A 22,103-nucleotide genomic window follows, 5' to 3' on the forward strand; every position below is an offset into this window, starting at 1 on the left:
ATCTAATTTTATTATAGGATTTATTATAGGGATTTTCCCACAAAGACTGTATCACCATTGCAACAAAATAGGCGATAAATGTCCCTTTTATTAATGGAGCAGTGGGGCAGTATTGCTCCTTTCATTTTCTCTGGGACTGACAGATCTAGCCAAGTGCTACCCTCAGCAGTCCTGTAGAAGTGAATCAAGTGGTGGTCATGTATGCGCACCTTTGCTGTATTCAGAGGGGACCCCCGTTCTCATGATTGGTGGGGGTCTCAGCGGCTGATCCCGATCGATCGTACGTTTATCACCTGTCCTGTGTTTTGTATGGGAGTACCCCTTTTAAGTGCTCCATTTATGGCACCTTATTGACTCGGGCTGCAAATAGTTTCTTTGCTAATAGTTCACCAGACATTACTTTCATCAAATACATTAAAATCTCTTTTGTTTCTAGTTGGAAGAAGCCAATGACTTCTTAAGAACGGAGTCGGACACTGCTGCAAGACTGAGGAAAAGTCAAAATGAGATGGGCAAGACTATTACACAGCTGGAAACACTTAATCGGGAATTACAGGATAGGTGCCGGCTATTGGAAAGTGCCAAATTACAAGTGGAAAAGGATTTTTTTCAACTACAGGCGGCCTTAGATTCGGAGAGGAGGGACAGGAACCAAGGATCAGAACTTATTGGGGATCTACAAGGTGAACAGTTATGTGATTACTGTATATCTTTAGAGGGAATCTGTCGCCAAGTTTATGTAGTGCAGAGACCCTGATATAAATGCAAGATCACTTCTGTTCTGGTGGCGAGCTCTAGTAGGGCCAGCTGCACCTCGTTCTGCCTTCCCGTAGAGAATTGACAGCTTTCTTGTTATACTATATAAAGCTGGCAGTCAGGGGTGTGGAGGGCCGCAAGGACTTCCCAGTGTATGCATTGCACTGAGCGCTCATATCCCAGTGGAGTTGCCCAACACTGGTTTTAGGAAAATGACTGAACAGAAATACGCATGAGTCATCTAGTGTTTGAATTTAGGGCAGAATAAATCTGGGGACGGATTCCCTTTAAACTGCGTTCAGTCATAAAATGTTCATTTTATTATGTAAAAATTTAAATTGATGCTACTGTATCATTAGGTATGAAGCGTGTTTTATTCCACAAATATGACGCAAAGCTAAATGGACAAAAGGAAAGAGAAAAGTCGGTCGTTGTAGTTTGTAATATCTAGACATAAGGGCATTATTGCTTTCAGGCTGGCGGGTAGCAGGAGGTACTGGTATCAAACAGAGCATAGTCCTCCACTTGTGGCCCCTATTTTCTGGATGAGAATGTTGCTGGGATATCCAGTGTGCATAAATGGGCATGTATGGGGTAAAGCTGCTTTTCATTTCATAAAAATAAGATTTTTCATGTTGTTGTTGTTGTTGTGTTTTTTGTTTTTTTTTTTGCAGTGATTTCAGTAGGCTTTTAAATTGCATTCAGTAAAATCTGTATAGTTTAGCCTTAAATACCGTTCTGTGGCTTGACATCGCTTATTCTTTGCTATCTTGAAACAGCGAGAATGACATCATTGCAAGAAGAATTGAAGCATTTCAAACACAATCTTGAAAGGGCAGAAATGGATAGGAAGGAGGCATTGGATCTCCTGAACAAGTCAGAAAAAGTGAGTGATCAAAGAACGTGTTAAGTAACATCCAACTCCTGATCAATTAAAATGTGTTTGAAATTGAAAATGTGTTTTTATATGGATTTTTTCCTCATCTAGTTACATAAGGCTTTGTTCACATCACCGTTCAGCTTTTCCGTTCTCCTGCTCTGTTTAGGAGCAGGACAACGGAAAGGACAGATCCAGCACATAACTGAGCCGAATGGAACCTAAGGACCCCATAGACTATAATGGGGTCTGTTAGGTTTCCGCTCAGAAGATGGTTTTGGAACGGAGACAAAAGTTGTGCATGCAGGACTTTTGTCTCCACTCCAAAATCATCAGTTATGTGCCGATTCTGTCCTTTCCGTTCTGAACGGTAAGGCTGAACGGTGATGTGAACGAAGCCTAAAGCTGTCAGTATGATTCAGTTACAGAAAGGTCAGACAGAGGCACACAGTATTATCAAACATGATAATGCCATGCGCTTCCTAAGTCCAGAATGCACGATCCCTCTCTCAAACGGAGCGTGATTCCCGCAAGAGACTCAGTTGTGTGAAAAAGCCCTAAAACGCTCGCTCTGAGTCCGTACAGTATTCTAACAAAGTTTTATGCAAACCGACTTCAGATGTTTCATCCGAAGTCGATTCGCTCATCCATAGTCATTTTGCTACCATGTTACTGTTGAGATTAGAGTTGTATTTCTGTAAATTGAAAGATTTTGTGTCTTACTCCTAACAGGAAAAGAACAATTTAGAAATAGAGCTGAACTATCAGCTTAAATCCTTGCAACAGCGGCTGGACCAGGAGATCAATGAGCATAAGGTGACAAAGGCAAGACTGAGTGACAAACACCAGACATTTGAGGAAGAAAAGTCAGTGGCCATGTGTGGTGAGTCTAGCTGAGCGCTCTCTCGCCTTTTCTTCTATTTTCATGTATGGATAAGAAATATCAGCTTCTTTAATGTGCACCTCATCCTCATTCTAGTAAATGGGGCAGAGTTGGAATTGGCTATTTTTCTGGGCGCAAATGACCAGACCTATTTAAATGTTATCCCTTTGATGCAAATTTAAAAACATTTCTGAACTGTCTTCCTTCCCGTAATTAATGTTTGACCATTCTACCCCCTGGACATCACCTGCATCTTACAATATTGTATTTGGCCTTAGAGATTGAAATGAAAGTGAAAGCAGAACGGGCAGCGAAGGAGAGAGCGGAGAGCCGGAGGATGGAGATAGAGAAGCAGTGTTCGATGCTGGATTTTGACCTCAAACAGTCACATCAGAAATTAGACCATCTGGTTCAACAAAAGGAGAGGCTGGAAGAGGAGGTATGGATATGATAGTGGAGCAACAGCGATTGTTGAAATGGCAGACGTATTGGCAGAGGAACGACCTGCCAGAGATCATCGCATCCGGCATAGCCTTAAACTACCGGAGCACTGCCATGCCCTATTGACTTATAATGGGATCCGGCCTGTTTCTGGCATTAGTGCTTAGTCACCTAGACTAGAACCACAGCAAGTAGAGTCCTGGAACAGGCCGGATCCCTGCTGGGTCCCATTATAGTCATTGGGCTCCAGTGGAGAAAGGTAGTGTCTGGCTATGACTGACTTTTGATACCAGTAAGGTTTTTGGTGCACTGTGGGCAGGTCCACTCTGTTCAGAGCACTTTGCTTTCCCTGCATTATCACTGCCAGCTCTGAAATCTCAGGGACTGTCAGTCTAACAAGAGGGTGAAACATTGAATGGTATTATGGCAGAATGCTGATGTACCCAATGGCGTGGCCATGTCCACAGAACATAAAAATAAAAAGACTAATTTCTCATGATTTGAGGACAGAATTTTCACAAGAAAGGTATGGTTATGTATCGGGGGGGGGGGGGGGGGGGGGGGCTCCAAACCTACATAGCAGTATGCCTACCAGTTTTGGAGGTCAAGCTCTAAGCTCTAGTCCTTATATTCTAGTCACAGTCAGGATTTATTACATATGTCCTTGGCGGTGAACGGGAACAAGGAAAATTCCACATAAAGGACCGTTTTATAAAAAGGAGCGAGTTTTATTGATTCCTGTGGCTGTTCAGCGTGTGATTTGTGAATTGTTAATACTGAAATGCAAAAGGAGACAGATTTCTTCCCAAACCTCAACCCCGTGCTTGTCCTGCAGGTGAAACAGCTGACCCTGCAGCTGGAGCAGGAGTCGAAGAAAAGGATCACTGCACAGAATGAGCTGAAGGTGCACGCGTTTGAGGCCGATAATCTGAAGGGATCTGAGAAACAGTTGAAGCAGGAAATAAATACGTTGTTGGAAGCAAAGAGGTTGTTGGAGTTTGAGCTGGTCCAGTTAACAAAGTATGTTGGTTTTCTTTGTGTATATTAATGTTTCATATAAAGTGGGATTCCTCAGCCTTCCATCAAAGGGAGTCTGGCACCACTTTTGGCCATGAAAAAATTTGGACAGCCCTACGTAGGGTCTGGAGAGAGCAGGACAAACCTCCTTTTGCAGACTTTACTCATCAGGAGTAGTGTGAAGATAGTTATTCTGCCAGGCAATGCTCCTGCAAGTATCCAGGAGGTGGATCTTCTCTGTGGAGTGTTTCTTGCACCCTCCACTTTTCTCTGAGTGACAGCTTTCAAACCTGGTGATCACTACAGGTGTCAGTCAGAGCAGGGTGGGGGCGCTGTGAAGGAGCTCAGTGCAGAGAGCACTTCACAATGAAGCTTCACTTCCTGTGCACTTGCAGCAGCAGCAGAATCTGACAGAATAAAAGTTCATATTCTCACCACTCCTGCAGAGAGAGCCCACAAGTCATGTTTGTACTGCTCTCTCCAGTCCCTGCTTAGAACTGTCAGCAACTTAGCAATTGTGCTGGTAACTCCCTTTTAAAGTGCAGTTCCATTATGTTTGACATAAATAAGCATCAAAGAAAACAGTGCGTGCAGAATCGAAGGCAGTCTAATGTCGGAACAGAAGACCCCACTACAAAGTTCCAGGAGAGGCATTAGATGTGGTGTGAATGAAGAGCATGTAGGATTGTCTGTTTTCCTTCATGCATATCTTGACGCCATATTTCACTTCAAACATGTTGTCACTACACTTGATGGGTACACGATTATGGATTTCTGCATGCCCCATGAAGGTTAATGGAACTGATTTTCAGTCGCAGACTTTTCTGCCACCGAAACATTTTAGAGCGTAAAACCGCCTAGAAATAAGGTAAGCTCCTCACACGTGGCGGATGTGCTGCGGGTTTTCCTTTCGGGATTGCAGGCAGAAAATCTGCAGCATTTTTGGATGAAATTTTCCCATCTCTTGGTAGTTCTGCATCAGCATGTCAGTTCTGCTGGGTTTACAATGCATAGGGTAAAGTCTGCAGCAAAATCCACCCGTGACACGCTTTACGCAATGTCTCTATTAAAGTGGTGTCACACACAGCTTTTTGATGCAGTTTTTTGAGCCAAAGCCTGAAGTGGGTTGGAAGGGCATGTGAAATATAATGGAAGGACCTGTAGTTCTCCTTCCTGCTGGAGCCACTTCTGATTTTGGCTCAAAAACTGCCCCAAAAAGCTTTGTGTGTGAGACCACCATAAATATCACAGATAGTAGGTTATCTTGCAGTTCAGTGCTAGACGCCATGCTAAGTCAGTAGAGCTGCTGGATTATCTATTGCTGGGTTAAAGGCTTTGAATTGTGCTCAGCATTATGGAGCAATCATTATGAAGTCTAACATAGACATTCCTGGTTTAATGGCAGCAGGAAAGGCTTGTCCACCTATGATGCGGTTTTGGCATTTTTTTCCCCGCCGCCAATTAGCCTGTTTTCTTAGTGCTGTGTTTTGATAGCTGGGGACATAAAGTCTAGAAAAGAGCCGTACAGTTCGCTTAATAACTTACATTCTTGGCATGCTCTGCAGTATGTATGCTTAGTCCGTACCTCTCTAGACATGGATGTTCTTGGCAAAATGTTAAAGGTCTGCCCATGTTCTTAATTCCTGTTTTTCAGCGCTCATTCTGCTTAATCTTATCGGTTTGATTGGCCAGCACACATCAAGTTTCACTTCAGTAATGCTTTTAACATGTGCGGCCCCTAAGTGGAGCTTCAGATATTCATAGCATTTGATTTGACACAGCTGTTATGTCAAATAAAGGCATCACCATCGCTCTTGTTGCACACAAGCTCCTCTCCTTTATGTGGCCAGCCCCTCCTTCACTGCGGTGATTGACAGGGCCAGGCAGAGGCAAAGCAGCAAGTGGCCACAGAAATGAGTGGAGCTTGGGTGCAACAATAACAATGGTCACACCCTTATTGCACCAATGGCCTAATTTGAATATTAAGATAAAGTATCATAACTTTGGGAGGGAGTCTGTGATCAACAAAAGAAAATGTTTTAATCGGGGAACCACAGCAATGTATCTATGCAAATAATTGGATAGGTAGGTCGCTGGTGACAGATTCCCTTGTTCAGCGCTAGCTGTGCAGTTTTGGTTTAATCGGGGGCGGTCACTCTGTACCAGCGTTTGGCTGGTGTAATTACGCCAGCTGCTTGCCCATGCACCCACTCCCAAGGCTGCTAGTGAATCATTTTAATCAGCAGCCTTGTCGCTCTGGACCTGTTCCTGATTGTAGCAACCAGCTAGATCTGTCCCTTACCGCAATAAATATGCTCAATACAGTTAGTGTGTCGATACTGTGACATCGCTCCCATGATCCCAGCCACCATAAAGGCTGGCGTTTTTCCGTTTAGTGCGCAAGCTTGACCACCGCTGCTGCAATGCATCGGTGGTCGTGACCCCTAGAGACGAGCAGGTTCTAAAGAGAAGGAAAATTCAATACAGCCAGGACAGGAGACATTATTGAAAATGAAGTTCAGTTAGTAAGTTACTTATATTTGCATTTTACACAAAATAAAAGCCACATGATGAGGTGGGATGACCCCTTTAAGCCACTATTAATTATTATGCTACTTAATTTAGAACGGAAGTCGCCCGATTATCGACAGCACATTGCCTTGTGTAATCAGAGAAGTGCTACTGATAATCCGTACAACAGAACGAGGCTGGAACCATTGTAGCAGCAATCATTGCTTCCCCATATACTTTGCATCCGCCTGTGTGAAACGCATCCTGCCTGAAGATCAGACAGTGTAAAACACCCTTTATGCTAGGGATCTGTTCACATCACTATGTTCAGCAATCAAACACACCCATAAGGTGTCATTTACCTGCTGTATACCCAAAAACGGTCTCCTTTTGCCGTACATGAAATATAAGCATCTTATAGAGCCTTGTTATCAATGGGGAACTCTCTGAGCTTTCCTTTTAAAGGGCATAAGTAGGGACTGTTCCTGTTTGCGTTAAATTGTGTGGGCTCATCTAGGCCCTACTCATATCTGTGTGGGATCCTCCTTTGCAGATTCGATACTGCTGCATGCATTGCTATTCTTTCCAGCAAAGTGACGGTCACCATAGCAGAGGTGTCAGAATCGCTACGACAGGCGCCACTATCACAGCCTGAATTCTGCTTTGTGCTCCTACGATAGAAAGGAAGAAATGGACGTCGGAAAGCAGTTGTGAACTCAGCCTTAGATATACAATATTTTGGAAGCATACCGCCATATAGATATGGTAATCTTTAGCGCGGTTTAAAAGCGAGTATCTTCACCACTACTTTATTCATTGCAGATGTTGCAAGGTCCTAGTGACTTAATAAGGTTATTTTTTACTTATGAGCTGAGAAATGAGGAAATGCGCCGAAAGCACTCTGTAGTCACGAAGGCTTCAGAATAAAATGTGGATTTAAAGACGGATCATGAAGTTGCTGTTCATCTTAACATTTTTTCCTCCATCAGGCAGTACAGAGGCAATGAAGGTCAAATGAGGGAACTTCAGGATCAACTTGAAGCTGAGCAGTATTTTTCAGTAAGTATATTGTGCATACAGTAGATGAATGGACAGTGTACAGGGTCAATCCCAGTGAACAGCTTAAGTGGGGTTGTCCGAAGATTTAAAGGGTCACTGTACTTTAATTAAACTTTTTATGTTATACGGCAGTGATGGCGAAACCTTATACACAGAGTGCCCAAACTGCATCCCAAAACCCACTTACTTATCGCAAAGTGCCAACAATTTACGCTGAATACTACAGTCCAATAGTATATGTTCCATGTACTTTATCATGTAGCTATAATATCCTGCCTACATTCAGTGCGCTGCCTGTGCCCTCCATAGTGCGCTCTGCGCTGATGAATGGCAGGAAACGTCTAAGGCATATTGGTACACCATAGACCCCCACCAATGTAAACTTTTGATAAGTCCCTCATGAATATTAAAAGTTTAATGAAAGCTCAGTACCACTTTAAACTCATCCCCTATCCTGAGACGCCCATGATTATGAGAATGGGGGTCCTGATACCCCTGTTTGAATGGAGTGGCAATCACGTATGTGCACTGCTGCTCCATTGAACTCTATTGGACTACCGGAGAAATCTGTGCACTGTACTTATCTCTGGCAGTACAAAGGAGATGATTGGAGCATGCTTGACCGTCGCTCAATTCATAATGGGGCACAGGACCCCCACTGATCAGATATGTAACCCCTAATCAGTATGCAGGGGACAACCCCTTTAATTTTCTTTAACATGGAATCTTTCTTGCTGGTTGTGCACAGCAGCCTAATAGCTACTCCATATTTTATTGGTTTTCATCAAAGGATTTTTCTTAAGACTATAGGTTTTCTGCAGGGCGGCAGGATACTAATTCCTTCTTTTTCTATGAGGAATCTGAAGTATAATTTAAAGCGGATCTGTTTTGATTGTGAAGGCTCCTTTACTATGTAGTTTCATCTGCTTAATGTTACCCTAGAGCAAAGCCTAGCTTGTTCATTATTATCCCACAGACACTGTACAAAACTCAGGTTAAAGAACTTAAAGAAGAAGTTGAAGAGAAGACGAAGCTCAGCCAAGAACTGGATAAGAAATTACATGAACTTCAAAATGACAGGTTTGTTTCTTTATCTGCACATGCTTTTTGCAAATGCGGACATTAATGTTGATTTGTCTCATCAGCAGGGCCTCTTCCCCTGTGGACTTTGCTCTGCTTTGCTTCAGCTTTGAAGCAGGGTCGGCGCCTGCACAGCGGCTGCACACATGCTGCTCCGAACCAGTCTCTGTGCCCTTGCTCTGCTAATTGGAGCAGTGGTGCTGGCAGGAAATTGTTAGCATATTAGAACTGAGATTTATCATCTCCCTGCACCAGAAAAATTAAATGCAACTGTTAAAAAGAAAAAATCACAATGGGCAGTTTTCATAGATGGAATGTGGCAAGGGCAGGAAGGGGAAGCGGCCAGCAGCCACAACAAAATGGAGCCCCCAAAAAAGACTATAAAAATAATCATAAAGTATAATTTTGAAGCATTTGTGTTTGTAGTGACTTAACGTTACCCATGATTTTACAGAGAAACTCTAACCGCGCAGTTGGACCTGGCTGTGACAAAAGCGGAATCGGAACAGCTGGCCCGGGCACTTCTGGAAGAACAGTGCTTTGAATTGACCCAAGAGAGCAAAAAGCTATCGACAAGAACCAGACAGGACAATATAGATAAAGATCATACCATCCGCAAGGTAGAACGTTACATTGCCTTTAAAATATGCTATTTGATCAACACCTCTTACTTATTACATTGATGTTTTATGTCATTGTCATGTAACCCATAACAGCCCTAATATTTTATATATAAGAAGCAGCTTGTTTAATCCTTTTTATGGGGATTTATTGGTGCTGAACAGCCCTTTTTTTATGCCGTGCAGCCAAACTGCATGCATTTAACAGCAAATTGCTGTGGTCGTGCAATATAGTTTATGGCCACACAACTTCTATAGGTGGAACAAGTTACATGTACAAATTGTTAAACAGTTCTTGAGATCTGTAATAAAGATTGTCCTTTTAAATGGACATGCCTCCGCCCGATCAGTGGCAAGGACTGACAGCCGGGCCCCTCCTGCATACGTCTGCATCGGCGAAACTACCGATGCCAGCGTGCTGACCGCAGCATGCAGAGGATACGGCTGACCTCCGCATCTCCCTCGGGTCCCTGCGCTGCAGTGGCGGGGACCCGAGGGCAGAGAAGGCAAGCCCAATGCCCTCCATAGGCATCGGAGCTTGCCTTCTACGGAAGCCTGTGAGATCCAGCCCTTAGGCTGGGTCTCACAGCAGGCTGTCGGCATAAAAGCTGACAGCCAATGCATTACAATACAGGTTGTATTGTGATGCTTTGCAGAGGGGAGCAAACCCCAGAAGTTGAAGTCCCAGAGTGGGACAAAAAAAAAGTTAAGAAAAATAAAATGGTTTTTCATAAAAAAAATAAGTTTGAAAATTTCAAGTAAAAATAAAAAAATTCACAGAATAAAACACACAAAATTGTAATAATAATAATAAAAAAAAAACAGACATATTGGGTATTGCCGCTTTCGTAACAACTGGCTCTACAAAAATATCACATGATCCACCCCCTCACCTGAACGTCTTAGGAAAAAAAAAACAATCGAAAAGGCGTATGCCCCCCAAAATAGTACCAATCAAACCATCACCTCATCCCACACAAAAATGAGCCCCTACATAAAACAATCGGGCAAAAAAATAAAAAAATATATGGCTCTCAGAAAATGGAGACACTAAAACATGATTTTTATTTTTTTTTTAAATGCGGTTGTGTAAAACTTTAATATAAAAAAGTATACATATTGGATATTGCCGCGTCCGTAACAACCTGCTGTATAAAAATATCATATGACCTAACCCCTCAGGTGAACACCGTCAAAAAATAAAAACTGTGTTAAAGAGGACCTTTCACCAGAATAAAACTTCTAAACTAACTATACAGACATGTAGAGCGGCGCCCAGGGATCCCCCTGCACTTACTGTTATACCTGGGCGCCGCTCCGTTCTCCCGGTATTGCCTCTGGTATCTTCATAGTTAGGCTCCACCCAGGGGAACCTGCCGACGTCTCATTCTCCCATGCTGTAGCGCTGGCCAATCGCAGTGCTCAGCTCATAGCCTGAGAGGCTTTTTTCTCTCTCGGGCTATGAGAGAGATTTGCTTTTAAACTTCTAAGCCTTCTAACGTCCCAAAAAAAAAGAAAATGTAATTTGCAAAATGATCCAAACATGAAGTAGACATATGGGGAATGTAAATTAATAACTATTTTAGGAAGTATCACTATCTGTTTTAAAAGCTGAGAAATTGAAAAATTGCTTATTTTTCAAAAATTTTGGTGAATTTGGTATTTTTTTTATTTTTTTTTATAAATAAAAATAAATGGCCTGGATAAGTAAAAGCGTTTTACCGTTATCACCACATAAAGTGACACAATTTTCTAAAAATTGCCTTGTCCTTAAGGTGAAAAATGGCAGGGTCCTGAAGGGGTTAAAATCTAAACTGTTTTTAAATATATTTTGTATGTCATTTTGGCAGCTGGAGGAAACAAACCACACATTAACCAAAGATGTTCAAGAATTAACCAAAGAAAATGCAGAACTGACTGAGAAGTTTAAGACACTGGAAGAGGGTAGGTTTCCTTTATAATGGCCAAGAGTATCTGACAGTCTTTTATCATGTCTATGGGCTCTTTCACACTTGCGTTTTTTTGTTCCGGCATAGAGTTCCGTCGTCGGGGCTCTATGCCGGAAGAATCCTGATCAGGATTATCCTAATGCATTCTGAATGGAGAGAAATCCGTTCAGGATGCTTCAGGATGTCTTCAGTTCAGGACCGGAACGTTTTTTTGGCCGGAGAAAATACCGCAGCATGCTGTGCTTTTTGCTCCGGCCAAAAATCCTGAACACTTGCCGCAAGGCTGGATCCGGAATTAATGCCCATTGAAAGGCATTGATCCGGATCCGGCCTTAAGCTAAACGTTGTTTCGGCGCATTACCGGATCCGACGTTTAGCTTTTTCTGAATGGTTACCATGGCTGCCAGGACGCTAAAGTCCTGTTTGCCATGGTAAAGTGTAGTGGGGAGCGGGGGAGCAGTATACTTACCGTCCGTGCGGCTCCCGGGCAATTCAGAGTGACGTCAGGGCGCCCCATGCACATGGGGCGCTCTGACGTCATTCTGGAGCACCCCGGGAGCCGCACGGACGGTAAGTATACTGCTCCCCCGCTCCCCACTATTTCTTTGCATTACTATGGCAACAAGGACTTTAATAGCGTCCTGGCTGCCATAGTAACACTGAACGCATTTTGAAGACGGATCAGTCTTCAAATGCTTTCAGTTCACTTGCGGTGTTACGGATCCGGCGGGCACTTCCGGCAAATGGAGTACACGACTGAAGTGTGAAAGAGCCCTATGCCATGGATTTCCAGTTCTGGGGCAGGGGCAGTACAAGATGTGCCAAATTTATTAAGAGATGAACTCTTTTAATTCATTTATCACGTCTTACTCCAGTTTACACCAGTCTTTAGAAAATGTACCACATTGAGCATGTTGGATTTTAGTCCAATACTTTGCTTCCCAAGAAATACATGGCAAGAGACCCTTTTCTCAAGTCAGAGGAGAGAGCTGTTGGCCATCCAAAATATCTCACCAGCTTTAAGGCCTCGTTCACACTTCAGTGTTTGGTCAGTGATTTCCATCAGTGATTTGTGAGCCAAAACTAGGTGCAGCTCTAAACATAGAACAGGAGCAGATCTTTCCCTTCTACCTCATGTCTATGGAGGCTCCACTTCTGGTTTTGGCTCACAAATCACTGATGGAAATCACTGACCAAACACTGAAGTGTGAACTAGGCCTAAGGCTGGCCATACACATAGCTGTTAGCCAAATTCTCAGTTGGCGGACAGCACTCCCAGTCCGCTCATACATATGCCTGCTTTGCTCAGCCGAGCATTCATGTGTTCTCAGTAAAAAAAAAACAGCACACGGAATAGCAAAGAAATTGATACCCCAAGGATAAACTAACAGTGTCCCTCCTTGAACCAACCTGCCCTGATGAGGGCTATGTTCAATACTATCCCTGAATGGCCCTAATGGACGACTTCAGGAGTACAATGCAGTACAGAGACCGAAACCAGCTCAAATGGCTGAGCAAAACAGAGAGCAGTATGATACGTAGCAGTCATTACTCATCTGTCTGTGTGGCGGTGAATCGATGGATCATAATGTAGATAATGATGCCAGCATGATTTACACCAGGTCACAGGGCAGGCCCTTGTACGGTCGCTAAGCAAGTAGTAGGGGGGCGGTGTTTCAGTTATCGTGGTTACTCTATTACCCATACTCTGTTCTCTATTGATGTCATCATTGTCCCTGATGAACCTCACGTTGGAGGTGGGGGGGGGGGGGGGGCGGGGAACGCGTCAGCCAATAGATATTTATGGGCAACACCTATTGATATTTCTTCATTCGTATGGGTTATCTGCTTGTACATACCATCACTTAGGACAACTTCACATCGCCGTTATTTTTCCATTCTTCTGATCCATCAGAACAATAAAGAAAAAATGGATCCTGTTAAAAAATAAATAAATAAACACATGCACATTTGGCATCTGTTTGAGCCATTACCCTCAGAGAGCTGTTATTTTAGAAGGAAAGAGTCAGGTTTTTTTTCCCTCTATTTTTCTGACGGATCAGAAGAATGGAAAAATAACGGTGATGTGAACTCGCTGTTTCTTGGTCTGAACTGTTGGACACCTTGTATGATGCAGTTGGTGTATTATCTGACCTTTCTGGTGGTCTGACTGTTGTCTATTCTCTCTGTATAATCCTCAATGGGTAATTTAGGGTCATTTCCGAAGATAGTAGGATCGCACTTATCAGGGCGTGAGTTTCGCTTTAGGTAGGGTCAAGCAAGGCTATATTCTCCCTTGGCTACCCTATACCCGCAGGTGATCTCACAACTCTGTTTTGGTACCCGTGAAGCCATTTATTAGGGCCATCCAGGGATTGTTTTGAAGACAGTGGGATCTCCCTCATCAGGAAAGTTGTTCCACTTTAGGGAGTGTCAAGGAAGGACATTGTGGAACTATTTAAATCCGGGTAATGAAAGTTAAGTTTTAACAGAACTTCTTTGCTATTCTGTGATTGTGTCCATATTCTTTATCAGTCTCCGTGATCCTGTGTGTTCTCAGTAGGAGGAAGGGGAGGAAGCCATTGCTTGGCTTATCTTTCCAAGAGTGAACGAATCGGGCATTTTACATCCAACTGCCCTGTCATCATCTCCATTAAAACCTGCTGTTATGGGAGAGTTGGGAGGCCCCATACACATTGGGTTCAGCCAACATACATATAATGTCAATGGCCAGGTAAAGAACCATTGCATTATTCGAAGTAAGCCATATATAACTTCCTGCTATAACTGATGTTGAGGTGGTTTAGCATTATGTTTAAACAAAACAATGCTTTTTTGTTAGTTTATTTTTTTTTTTTTTGTTTTCTGCAAAAAAAATACCGTGGATAGATGCTACATGTTGGCCCATAGAAAATTATAAAATGCCCTACAAACCCTTTTTTTTTTTTTTTTTTTTTTTTTTTTTTTTTTTTTTGGTATTAACATTTTAATGGGGTTGTCCAGTTTTCCCATATTGATGACCTATCCTCAGGATAAGTCATCAGTATTAGATCGGTGGGGGTCTGACTCTTGGTACTCCTACTGATCAGCTGTTTGAAGAGACTGCGGCGCTCTCTGTAGGCAAAAAACAAAACAAAAACTTGTTTCATACTGTTTTTTACAGGCCAGGAAGAGCCAATAAATACGTGGCTCCGCAGTACCCTAAGTGCATATTTTACCATGAAGCCTAATATTGAATATTAACTAGTTGGGTATTCTTTCAGACTTGAAACTGAAGCAAGAAGAACTTAGCAATTTGAAGATTACGTATGAGAAGAATATAAATACTGAAAGAACGCTTAAAACTCAGGTAATTGAGCTCTGAGATGTGAATCTGTGGATGAGTCTCTTGTCCATAAAAAAGTCCCTCATCTTGTTCAAATATGGATATTAGTAGCATTATCCTTCATTTTTCATGATATCATAATTTATGCTGTTTTAATAAATGCGGTTTTGTTTCTGCTCGTACGTCTTGAATATGGCCAAGCGATATTTTCGTGTCACTTTGTATGTAACGTTCAATGTACAATGGTTTTGACCTAGGCTGTGAACAAACTGGCTGAGATCATGAATAGGAAAGATTTCAAACTGGACAGGAAGAAAGCCAACACGCAGGACCTGAGAAAGAAAGAGAAGGAAAATCGTAAGCTGCAGTTAGATCTCAACCAGGAGAAGGAGAAATACAACCAGATGGTTACCAAATTTCAGAAGGAGATGGAAGATATGTTAATGGTAAGTGCTAAGTGAAAAAAGTGACCCATTTTTATGTAGATAATGGTAGACCTCGTGTATGAGCTGGAACTTTATTTTTTTTATATAGATAACATTATAGCCATCTTTGACTCCAGAGACACCATAGAGTTAAATTGCTTGTATATGAACAGACTGTCCACTCATGCACATGGCCGAAACCCCACTGACATACGCGGCAAAAGGCTGCACGAGTTTGTGGGTAACTGGGGTATTACCTTCCAAATTGTGTGTCCAATGCCCTCTCCACGTGGGCATGGTTATGGCCTTGTGTTCTTATGCTGTCTGTAGCAAAAATTAACCAATTTTCAGTACCTAAAGTGCCCATGTTTGCACTATAGACCATGTTAAATGCCATTCGATGACTGTACTTATAGGGAGAAGGTCTTAGTTGTTTGCAGGGTCTTAACACCGAAGGACTGACTTAGGCCTCTTTCACACGGGCGTCATGTTTTTTGCCCGGATAAGAGGCGGGTGCGTTGCGGGAAAATGCGCGATTTTTCCGCGCGAGTGCAAAACATTGTCATGCGTTTTGCACTCGCGTGAGAAAAATCGCGCATGTTTGGTACCCAGACCCGAACTTCTTCACAGAAGTTCGGGCTTGGGATTGATGTTCTGAAGATTGTATTATTTTCCCTTATAACATGGTTATAAGGGACAATAATAGCATTCTGAATACAGAATGCTTAGTATAATAGTGCTGGAAGGGTTAAAAATAATAAAAAAGTTAACTCACCTTCTCCTCTTGTTCGAGTAGATCCCGGTCTGTTCTTTAGCTGTGGGCTGAATGACCTGAGGTGATGTCAGATCACATGCTCCAATCACATGGTCCATCACCATGGTGATGGAGCATGTGATCTGACATCACCACAGGTCCTTTAGCCCACAGATAAAGAACAGACCGGCATCTACGCGAACAAGAGGAGAAGGTGAGTTAACTTTTTTATTATTTTTAACCCTTCCAGCACTATTATACTAAGCCTTCTGTATTCAGAATGCTATTATTTTCCCTTATAACCATGTTATAAGGGAAAATAATACAGTGAATAGACTGTCACCTAGAACCCATGCGTGAAAATCGCACCGCATCCGCACTTGCTTGCGGATGCATGCGATTTTCACGCAACCCCATTCATTTCTATAGGGCCTGCGTTACGTGAAAAACGCACAAAGAGGAGCATGCTGCGATTTTCACGCAACGCACAAGTGATGCGTGAAAATCACCGCTCGTGTGCACAGTCTCATAGAAATGAATGGGTCAGGATTCAGTGCGGGTGCAGTGCGTTCACCGCACGCATCGCTCCCGCACGGAAAACTCGCCCATGTGAAAGGGGCCTTAGAGTTTCTCACTTCAGCAAACTGCAATTATGTACTTACTGATCCTTTGCTGGCCTGGTTCATTTTTCCTTCGCAGTATACATTTCTCGTATCCAGGGGTTATGGCTGTGCTTGCACCCTATAGGAAAAAGCGCACATGCGCAGCAGCTCCTGTCCTGACCACCTGCACCCTATAGGAAAAAGCGCACATGCGCAGCAGCTCCTGTCCTGACCACCTGCACCGTATAGGAAAAAGCACACATGCGCAGCAGCTCCTGTCCTGACCACCTGCACCCTATAGGAAAAAGCACACATGCGGAGCAGCTCCTGTCCTGACCACCTTGTATCTGCGCTGCAGATGCTGGCCATCAACATTAGAACTATGTTGGCCAAACCTACTGATTTTGGTTGGCCTCAAAGACTGTGCGATGTATACGGTGTCCTTCTGACTTCTCCTCAACAGCAGATGTCAAGGGAGATAAGAATGTTGGATTTCAAAATGTTCCTGTGTGTGGGAGGATTGAGTGAGTCTGTTTGCTTGGCTGACCGGTATCTCATGTGTAGCCAGCTTTAGTTTTCCTTTTTTTTTTTTGTATTTTAGCAATTGACTGAAGAAAGTAATACCAGGAATGAACTTCAGATGCAGCTGGCCAGTAAAGAAAGTGACATAGAACAGTTGCGTGCCAGACTGGCGGAGCTGCAGCTACGTATGGACTCTACAAGTGTTGCTAGTCTACAGCCAGATGAAGCAGATGGAATGATAGGCGGTAAGCTCAAAAGTGTCGATTTCTTTAATAATTTGATTAGAAACCCCAAATGAATGTGTTTACGTTAAAAAAATTCTAAGGATTATTGAACATATATTCCCATGCAGTAATTATTGAAGGACTGACGCAGACCATAATTAATCATTGATGCCTGACTATACTTTTAGCCTTACTATTTGCAGACAGGCTTTGTTCACACAGGGGTGTTTTGGTGCATTTTATATTTTTAAAACCAAGAGAAGAGAAAGGTATGTGGAGAAAAACGTCTCCGGTTTTTTGTTTCAGTGCTCCAAATCAGCATTGTATGAACAAGACTGAAGGGTTTAGTACAACTATGACCAAGTCACTTTAATTTCTTAAAATACTCTTAAAACTAGCTGTCTCTGCAACGTTTGGGTAGGGGAAGTAAACATCTAATCTTTTGTACTATGCTATACGCTCAATTTTATTGGAAAAAATGTGTGTAACGTACAGTGGGACAGATTTAATAAGTTGTATATATACAATCACTGTGGCTCAACTTACTGTAGAAACCGCCTACATGCCCTGCTTCACATTCATTGTGTGTAGACATTAATCGCACCTTACTGGGCAGGTAGGACTGGCTCAGAAAAAGGGTGTTAATTAACCGAAGATACGTGAATTAAAATTAAACAAAATTCTCCAATGTTTAGTTGCAAAGAGCCACCCAATAGGTGGTGTGAAGACAAAATTGTCCAACGTGCCTCACAGTGCGCCAAATTTATCATCCAGCGTGAACTACTGGGATAAATTTGGCACATCTTTAAGCTGGCTATAGGCGTTATACTTTTGTTGGCTGAACACTCCGAGAACGCATGGTTCGGCCGACACACTAAGTGTGTGTACAGCTTCTGACTCGTGACATCATCCATCAGGGGAGACAATTATTGGACACAATTAATATTTTTTGCCAATCCTTTTGTTCTCCTTGGAGATAAGCCACCGCTCTCCCCATAGCATACATAGACACGTTCAGCTGAGCCAAATATGTATGCGTATGGAGAATCTGTGAGGCAGACGGGAATAATAGCAGTCAGCCAATCCATCATTCTGCCAACAGCTATTGAATGTGTATGGGCACATACATATTGGTGTACTGTTGGCTGTCCCTGACAGATTATGTTGGGGGAGAGAAGGATCAGGCAAAATGAATGTTTTGCCCGATCCTCTAGTTTTTCCAGTGGATGTCACCAGAAGTGTCCGTCAGTGACGTTCTCCTTTCTCCCTCCCCACTAAATACACATACATGATACATGTTTTGCCGAACAGATCTTGTATGTGTAGGGGGAGTTGGGAGAGATAACTGTCAGCCAAATGATCATTCGGCAGACAGCTGTTGCATATGTTTGGCCGCCTTTAAGCTACACATGCACATTAGGCTACTTTCACACTGGCGTTTTGAGATCCGTCATGGGCTCTCACAAGCGGTCCAAAACGGATCAGTTTTGCCCTGTAGGAAGAGGATCCTCTCAGAACGCATCAGTTTGCCTCCGATCCATCTCCATTCCGCTCTGAAGGCGGACACCGAAATACTGCTTGCAGCATTTTGGTGTTTGCCTGACGAAGCGGAGCCAAACGGATCCGTCCTGGCACACAATGTCAGTCAATGGGGATGGACCTGTTTTCTCTGACACAATCTTCCACAATAGAAAACAGATCCGTCCGCCACTGACTTTCAATGGTGTTCAAGACGGGTCCATCATGGCTATGGAAGACCTAATACAACCAGTTCCATTCATGATGGATGCATGCGGTTGTATTATTGTAATGGAAGCTAGTGTGAAAGTAGCCTTAGGCTAGGTCTACACAACGACATTTGTCGCGCGACATAGGGCGCAACAGTTGTCGCGCGACATTTTGTTGCACTAATGTCGTGCGACAATTTTTATAATGGCAGTCTATGGTGTCGCACTGCAACATGCGACATGCTGCGACTGACACCATAGACTGCCATTATAAAAATTGTCGCGCGACATTGGTGCAACAAAATGTCGCGCGACAAATGTCGTCGTGTAGACCTAGCCTTAGTCTATGGTTGATCAAAATGGACAATTTCAACCATAGTATTTCGTTTGGTGAAACGTAACAACAATCTATCGTTTTAGCTGATGAAAGATCGTCTTCTGAAAAGAATTCATTGTGTTTGAAAATTTTACCCATTAGTTGGATCAAATATTGTTCTTTAAAAGAACGTTCCCAGAAAGGTCTTTTGTCCATCGGGTTTTATCAAACGTGTGGCCAGTTAGGACAACTGTAATGCCCAATATGGACTAAAATGTGTGTGGCTATATCTGTGAAACCATCATTCACCAGATTGTTCAATCAGCAACCAACTTCTAATATGCAAGGTCCCCTTCAGTTTACACTGTCCAACTATTAGACAGGATTTGTAAATCTGCCCCAAATTTGAACAGAATCTCTACTTTTGAACATATTTGGTTACATTCTAAATGTAAAATAAAAATGCTGTGTTTGTTGTAAACACTTTGCTATTTATTTCTTACGGTATCTTCTCTGTAGTCTTCTATAAGGAATTCCTGAAGTCTTGGTAGTAGAGCAGTGCCTTGTGGTATCTCTCATGGTTACAAAGGGCTTACAGCACGTCGAAGAGATGAATATCTGAGAGAATGGAGCTAAAGCGTCTGTTTACAAGTGGAGATTATCAGGGCACAGTAGACGGTTCTATTCCATACTGCAGAAAGTTTTTCCTGCCTGATGAATGCCAAAAGGACACTTTTGGCCTTCATCAGATGAGTTTGAACCTACTGATCACATTTCATACTGTATAAGCCCTTTTAATCTTTCCTGGTGCATAAGGCAAATGAACACTGCGCAACAGTGTATAAAACCACCTGTATTATAAAGTTTGGGGCTTATAACACAGGATCAACAAGTGACAATGGGTGATGGTCACAGCTTATCCCCCTCCCCTCCAAGTGCACAGGTCACCTAGTGCACTTTTCTATAGAAGTCACTTATCTCCGGACTACTGATGCCCGTATGAATGTGCTTAACAGCAGCATTCAGGCAAGCTCCTCCCAAGAAATTACAATAAAACATTAGAAAAGAGGAATATGTTGTAGGTATCTGGTTTCATCTTGGGAAAGGGGGGGGGGGCGGTGTATGTATATGTGTGTGTGTGTGTGTGTGTGTGTGTATATGTGTGTATGTATATGTGTGTATGTATATATATATATATATATATATATATATATATATATATATATATATATATAGTGAAATCTAATAGTTTATGCCAACAGCATTAATTGTGGTGTATTGAAGTGAATGTTAGCCGCATACGTTCCATTTACTTGTCATATTTTTGTTCATAGTATGCCAAAATAATGTATTTCATTTTGCTAGCATTCAGTGCTGTTGGTGGATCATCATTTCGTAGGTGTGTGTACGTCACTTGCGGTGTGTTGCTTGTACCTGCCGCGGAAGCAGTTAACCTTAATGGGGGTCAGCTTGTAGCAGAACTAGGCATAATGTCAAAGGTGGCTGGCGCATATGCCTAGCTCTGAACGTATTTCAAATGGTTTGTCTGTTCTTTCCACTAAATAAAATGTTTGTCTCTTATTCTCCGTTTAGTCGAGTCTACCTGCATTCCTTGTTTCTTTCTCTCCTATTCTTGTCTTCTGTGAGTAAATGGGGGGGCACATCTGCCTGTTGTTGGTGACCACCCTTTCAGTTAGCTTGTTGCACTTTATCCCTTAGAGTATGATTTCGCGTCTTCAAGTCCTTGAAACAGCAGTCTTCATTTTTATATTTTGTTGTTGTTTTTTTTTTGTTTTTTTACTCTTTTTCCATTTACATTTTGGCCTTGATCTTGTTAAATACTTTTCATGTTCAATTTTCATGTTCCTTTTGTGTTTTGTGGGCATGAAGTGTTGACAGTCTTCATTCTTTGCCTCCGTCCCTGCCATGCATCTTCATTCTGCATGTTTATCTATCTTGCACTGTGTTGTGATTGGTGGTTATTCCATACAAATAACCTAATACAACTTTTGCCTTTTTTTTTTCTTCCCTTTAGAATCCGAATCAAGAATTGAGGGGTGGCTGTCTATTCCGAATAGAGGGAATATAAAAAGGCATGGTTGGAAGAAACAGGTATCAATACTTAACAGTTAGAATACATACTGGGAGTGTCCAACTAGCAGGAGGAAGCTGTGGAAACCTCCTGTGTTCCCCCTGTAGTCACATCTAGCACTATCTCCCAACTCCCAAAAAGTATAGATGCACCGGATTGAAAATCTAGGATCCCTCGTCGAGAAGAAAAAAAAACAAAAAAACACCCAGCATACAAAAAGGTTTATTACATCGCCCATAGTTCATTTGCAGAGTTTCAACCCACGTGGAGGCGCTTGACACACACTGCTGCCTTGCTGAATTAGCTGCATGTGAACTATTGGTGATGAAATGAAGAAGTCATGACTGCAATTTGTATTTCTGATTGGCCATATAGTGTAAAAGTTAAGTGAATGGGCTAAAAAGCTGTAATTACCCTGCACTGCCACAAGAAAGTAGACAGCGTGCAGGTAAACACCGATGAGGGCGCTGGACGAACCCTGTAACCTCTTCAAGTGGTGTCCTCCCCAATATGGCTACTGTTTGTGTAATTGGGTCACTAATAAACCTATGAGGTTATTGTGGATTAATATTGTACTAGAACATTTTGTGCGAATTAATTAATAAATCAGTGCCACACTCGGATATCATAAATCATGCATCAGTAAATAGTGTACATAGATGTGCACTAATCGGTAACCAAATCTCTTGAACCAACACTGTCCTTGATGAGGGACTTGTATAGCAGTCACAATATTAGTGGCATGTGTGTGGTTAAGGCCCCTTTCAGACGAGCGAGTGTCAGGCTGCAGACTTGTAGCGAGGCACCCGGCCTGATCCTCCAGCACTGCCGGGGTCGCACAGCATTATATTGGTTTATGATGCTATGTAACACTTAGAGGTCCGGAATGTGCTGGATAACACTGACATAATGCTGTCAGTTCT

At 42.6% G+C, this 22,103-nt stretch overlaps 1 protein-coding gene across 1 annotated transcript in view; it reads left to right on the top strand.

Moving 5' to 3' along the window:
* ROCK1 (Rho associated coiled-coil containing protein kinase 1) overlaps window positions 1–22,103 on the top strand; it is a 131,185-nt gene that overhangs the window by 95,101 nt on the left and 13,981 nt on the right. The window contains exons 16-28 of the mRNA XM_044294801.1: window positions 437–683; window positions 1,536–1,642; window positions 2,366–2,516; window positions 2,795–2,955; window positions 3,793–3,977; window positions 7,475–7,544; window positions 8,521–8,624; window positions 9,079–9,244; window positions 11,095–11,188; window positions 14,457–14,542; window positions 14,776–14,964; window positions 16,901–17,066; window positions 21,124–21,200. Coding sequence (XP_044150736.1) covers window positions 437–683; window positions 1,536–1,642; window positions 2,366–2,516; window positions 2,795–2,955; window positions 3,793–3,977; window positions 7,475–7,544; window positions 8,521–8,624; window positions 9,079–9,244; window positions 11,095–11,188; window positions 14,457–14,542; window positions 14,776–14,964; window positions 16,901–17,066; window positions 21,124–21,200 — 1,803 coding nt within the window. The remainder of the gene's footprint in view (window positions 1–436; window positions 684–1,535; window positions 1,643–2,365; window positions 2,517–2,794; window positions 2,956–3,792; window positions 3,978–7,474; window positions 7,545–8,520; window positions 8,625–9,078; window positions 9,245–11,094; window positions 11,189–14,456; window positions 14,543–14,775; window positions 14,965–16,900; window positions 17,067–21,123; window positions 21,201–22,103) is intronic.

Source organism: Bufo gargarizans, chromosome 5 (assembly GCF_014858855.1).
Source record: "Bufo gargarizans isolate SCDJY-AF-19 chromosome 5, ASM1485885v1, whole genome shotgun sequence".
NCBI classification, from domain to species: domain Eukaryota; kingdom Metazoa; phylum Chordata; class Amphibia; order Anura; family Bufonidae; genus Bufo; species Bufo gargarizans.